Source organism: Babylonia areolata, chromosome 1 (genome assembly GCF_041734735.1).
Source record: "Babylonia areolata isolate BAREFJ2019XMU chromosome 1, ASM4173473v1, whole genome shotgun sequence".
Lineage (NCBI taxonomy): Eukaryota > Metazoa > Mollusca > Gastropoda > Neogastropoda > Buccinidae > Babylonia > Babylonia areolata.
Window position 1 is genome coordinate 99,579,168 of NC_134876.1, and position 5,000 is coordinate 99,584,167.

At 47.9% G+C, this 5,000-nt stretch overlaps 1 protein-coding gene across 1 annotated transcript in view; it reads left to right on the forward strand.

The window, feature by feature from the left end:
- The window catches only part of LOC143293145 (uncharacterized), a 17,846-nt gene that overhangs the window by 6,300 nt on the left and 6,546 nt on the right, over positions 1 to 5,000 (forward strand). The window contains exon 7 of the mRNA XM_076604100.1: positions 3,103 to 3,217. Coding sequence (XP_076460215.1) covers positions 3,103 to 3,217 — 115 coding nt within the window. The remainder of the gene's footprint in view (positions 1 to 3,102; positions 3,218 to 5,000) is intronic.

Here is a 5,000-nt window from a genome sequence, read left to right on the forward strand (position 1 = left end):
ATCATCATCATCATTGTTATCATCACGATCATCATCATAATCTATGTTATCGGCTGAGGATCTAGTGGTGGAGGAGAAAATACTGGCAAGTGTGGGATTCCCTTCCGTGCGCTCAGTTCCTTTCGCCCCCCCCCCCCCCCCTCTTCCAACCCCCCCCCCCCTCCCCTTCATTGATGTAGCATTGCAGCTGGGTGGAGAATTTCAACTATCCCCAAAACACCTTTCACGACATTGTTCCTTCAGAACATCAGGAAATAAGTTAAAGGTGACAGGTCCCGTATACTTATTTTCCGGCAGTGAAATCATATCCACTGTGTCCAGGGCTCGGCGCTGGAAGGCAGTGAAATCATATCCACTGTGTCCAGGGCTCGGAATAGGAAGGCAGTGAAATCATATCCACTGTGTCCAGGGCTGGGCATAGGAAGGCAGTGAAATCATATCCACTGTGTCCAGGGCTCGGCATTGGAAGGCGGGGCCCAGTCCTCTCCATCCGCTGATTTGCCTCCCTCTACCGAAGAGAGGTACCCATTCAAGGACAATCAGAGTACAGTGCCCTTCCCAAAGACACAAGGCCATGCCGAATCGGGGCCTCGAACCCTGATCACAGTGAACATTGGATCAGGTCTAACGCCCTCCCCATTAGGGAAATATGTAGTCTTCGTTAAAAAGTAGTATAAATTCTGAAGTCAAGTCACGTGCATGCAAGGAAGAACACAAAATTCACAGGTGTTGACGAATCTTGACCAACTAAAACACTTCGTAATGCGCCCGCTGCGGAAGCGATCCACCTTGACACGGCTCGTAGCGTTCGTTGTGTGTGTGTTCGTGTGCACCTCTTTTCTCCTTCCCTCCCCCCTTTCTCTCTCCCTTCTCCCCCCCCCCCCCCCCCCCCCCCCTCTCTCTCTCTTCCTCTCTCCTTCACCACCCTCTCCCCTTGTGTGTATGTTCAGCTTAACGTCCAGCTCATGAACGTGCATTCCTTGGGGTATGTGTGTGGCATGTTCCAGTTTCTGAATATTTTTACCGTAGTGCAGAGTCAAAAGATTTATGTAGTTTGGGGAGAAAGATTCCCCTTGGCTGTTGATGCCGAGCTCTCTCAAGAGACGGGTCACCGTTCCAGCTTGTGAGCTGTTAGGTGCCGTCTGTTGAAGTTGTGGGGCATTTCCTTGTTACCCCCTTCTTCTTCGGTTTGTATCGGTGTTGGTCTGTGTGGGTCTGTGTTTTCACCCTGGGCCAGTGGTGTGCCTCTGTATTACCTGTTGATAGATTTTTCCTGTTAGTTTTTCTCCCCTTGCCACTGCCTTCAACGGACCTCCAGGATACGACGCTGGAACTGCCCCGTTCCCCTTCTATCTTGTCCTTCCCATATTTTTGTTACGCTTGCTCCCACTCCACACTTCCAACGTACCCTTTCCCACTTTCCCATTGTCCCTCTCGCCCCGACCAACCTCGACCTACCTCGGGCATCGAACCTGCTAATGCCGTCAGTCTTCAGCTGTCGGGAGGAGTTCTGGTCCTGTGAACTCTGGCAGCGTTGTTGAACTGAACTGGTGCTGCAGTTGACAATAGGACCGAAGTGGAATTGTGCTTGTGGTTAGACGGGGGATATATATTTGAGTGCTTTGATTTGTTACATGTACTTCTTTTCTATGACCACAGTAAAGAACCGAGCTGAACTTTTCTGTGTTTCTGTGTTTGTGTTGTCGGGACGTTAATCTGGGAAGGGGTGGGGGTACATGGGCAACCCCTTATGGGTTGTGACACACCTACAACAACAACAGCAACAACAATAATAATGATGATAATAATAATAATGATGTAGTAGTAGTAGTAATTGTACTTCGATTTTTGCTTCTTCCTTTATTTATTTATTTTTTCAAACCGAAGATAATTAGGGTCTGATTATATCTTCTCCGAGTTAAAAAAAAAAAAATCGATGATACCTCTCCTGCATGTCTTGTTAAATGAATTACAAGCTTGTAATCTACACAACAATGACATCAATTGGCACACTGTGCGTTGTGCGTGGCATTGACGCCATGGACAAGGTATCCAGCGCCCTGTAGTTAGCCTCTGCTTCCTTGCTTTGATGTGTTGTGGTCAGATTGCAGTCATTGATTTCCGACCTGAGGAAATCATACCGATTTAAGGAGTCCTTTGATGATGATACCTCAACAACCCGGCTTTGACGTTCATCAGCATTTCTGGTCTCTGTGTGTGTGTGTGTGTGTGTGTGTGTGTGTGTGCCGTGTGTGTGTGTGTGTGTGTGTGTGTGTGTGTGTGTGTGTGTGTGTGTGTGTGTGTGTGTGTGTGTGTGTGTGTGTGTGTGTGCCGTGTGTGTGCGTGTGTGTGTGTGTGTGTGTGTGTGTGCTGTGTGTGTGTGTGTGTGTGTGTGTGTGTGTGTGTGTGTGTGCACCTGCCTCTGTCGAGACGCGTGTCTCTCTGTTCCTATCCGTCTTGCTTCTTCTTGTCTTTCCTGGTCTCGTTCATGTTTTTCTTCTTCGTCGTCTTCTTGTTTGTCTTCGTATTTATCTCCTTCTATTTCTTCTTCTTCATCTACTCCTCCCCATATTTCTTTCCTCCCACCCTCCCCACCCTCTTTACTCTTTCTCCCAGGACAGTGTCTAAAAGGAACACGTTCTTTTGCTGTTCTCGTTACCCTGGTTGGATGGAATTCCGGTTCGTTTCGTTTACCCCCACCCCCACCTCCGCTCCCCCTCCATCCTTGCACATTGCCCCCAAAGGCCTTCACCTCATCAGTCTGTCTGAATAGCAAATATCAAGCACTTTACGGTCCAGGGCGGTCTCGGCATTCAGTGTCATTTCCACTGATCAGTCCCTGAAGAAGAATCGATGGTCAGGAACGTCGTCCTGATTCATAAGAGTGAGTCTGATTTCACAACACAGTTTCTTGTGTGTGTGTGTGTGTGTGTGTGTGTGTGTGTGTGTGTGTTTTGTTGTTGTTGTTGTTGCTGTTGTTGGTTTGTTGTTGTTTTTTGGGGGGGTTACAGATTCCACTTGCTTTTTGTTGTTGTTGTTGTTACACTCTGCGATAATCTTTCATTTTCTATCAACACTGCTCGTGTTTGATGTTCGCGACAGGTTCGCAGTTTCCGCTTCCTGCATAAAGCACGTGTGTCGCTGACGTTGGTGTTTGTCACCACCTGTCTCCTGCATCTCTACCGGCCCCTGCAGTACACACCTGTCCTCATTAAAGGTGAGGCAAGCAGTACACACCTGTCCTCATTAAAGGTGAGACTGGCAGTACACACCTGTCCTCATTAAAGGTGAGACTGGCAGTACACACCTGTCCTCATTAAAGGTGAGGCAAGCAGTACACACCTGTTCTAATTAAAGTTGAGGCAAGCAGTACACACCTGTCCTCATTAAAGGTGAGACTGGCAGTACACACCTGTCCTCATTAAAGGTGAGGCAAGCAGTACACACCTGTTCTAATTAAAGGTGAGGCAAGCAGTACACACCTGTCCTCATTAAAGTTGAGGCAAGCAGTACACACATGTCCTCATTAAAAGTGAGACTGGCAATACACACCTGTCCTCGTTAAAGGTGAGACTGGCAGTACACACCTGTCCTCGTTAAAGGTGAGACTGGCAGTACACACATGTCCTCATTAAAGGTGAGACTGGCAGTACACACATGTCCTCATTAAAGGTGAGACTGGCAGTACACACCTGTCCTCATTAAAGGTGAGACTGGCAGTACACACATGTCCTCATTAAAGGTGAGACTGGCAGTACACACCTGTCCTCATTAAAGGTGAGACTGGCAGTACACACCTGTCCTCATTAAAGGTGAGACTGGCAGTACACACATGTCCTCATTAAAGGTGAGGCAAGCAGTACACACCTGTCCTCATTAAAGGTGAGACTGGCAGTACACACCTGTCCTCATTAAAGGTGAGACTGGCAGTACACACCTGTCCTCATTAAAGGTGAGGCAAGCAGTACACACCTGTCCTCATTAAAGGTGAGACAAGCAGTACACACCTGTCCTCATTAAAGTTGAGGCAAGCAGTACACACATGTCCTCATTAAAAGTGAGACTGGCAATACACACCCGTCCTCGTTAAAGGTGAGACTGGCAGTACACACCTGTTCTCATTAAAGGTGAGACTGGCAGTGCACACATGTCCTCATTAAAGGTGAGACTGGCAGTACACACCTGTCCTCATTAAAGGTGAGGCAAGCAGTACACACCTCTCCTCATTAAAGGTGAGACTGGCAGTACACACATTTCCTCATTAAAGGTAAGACTGGCAGTACACACCTCTCCTCATTAAAGGTGAGACAAACAGTACACACGTCCTCATTAAACGTGAGACTGGCGGCACACACCTGTCCTCATTAAAGGTGAGACTGGCACTACACACCTGTCCTCATTAAAGGTGAGACTGGCAGTACACACATGTCCTCATTAAAGGTGAGACTGGCAGTACACACATTTCCTCATTAAAGGTAAGACTGGCAGTACACACCTCTCCTCATTAAAGGTGAGACAAACAGTACACACGTCCTCATTAAACGTGAGACTGGCGGCACACACCTGTCCTCATTAAAGGTGAGACTGGCAGTACACACCTGTCCTCATTAAAGGTGAGACTGGCAGTACACACCTGTCCTCATTAAAGGTGAGACAAACAGTACACACCTGTCCTCATTAAAGGTGAGACTGGCAGTACACACCTGTCCTCATTAAAGGTGAGACTGGCAGTACACACATGTCCTCATTAAAGGTGAGACAAGCAGTACACACCTGTCCTCGTTAAAGGTGAGACTGGCAGTACACACCTGTCCTCGTTAAAGGTGAGACTGGCAGTACACACCTGTCCTCGTTAAAGGTGAGACTGGCAGTACACACCTGTCTTCATTAAAGGTGAGACTGGCAGTACACACCTGTCCTCATTAAAGGTGAGACTGGCAGTACACACCTGTCCTCATTAAAGGTGAGACTGGCAGTACACACCTGTCCTCGTTAAAGGT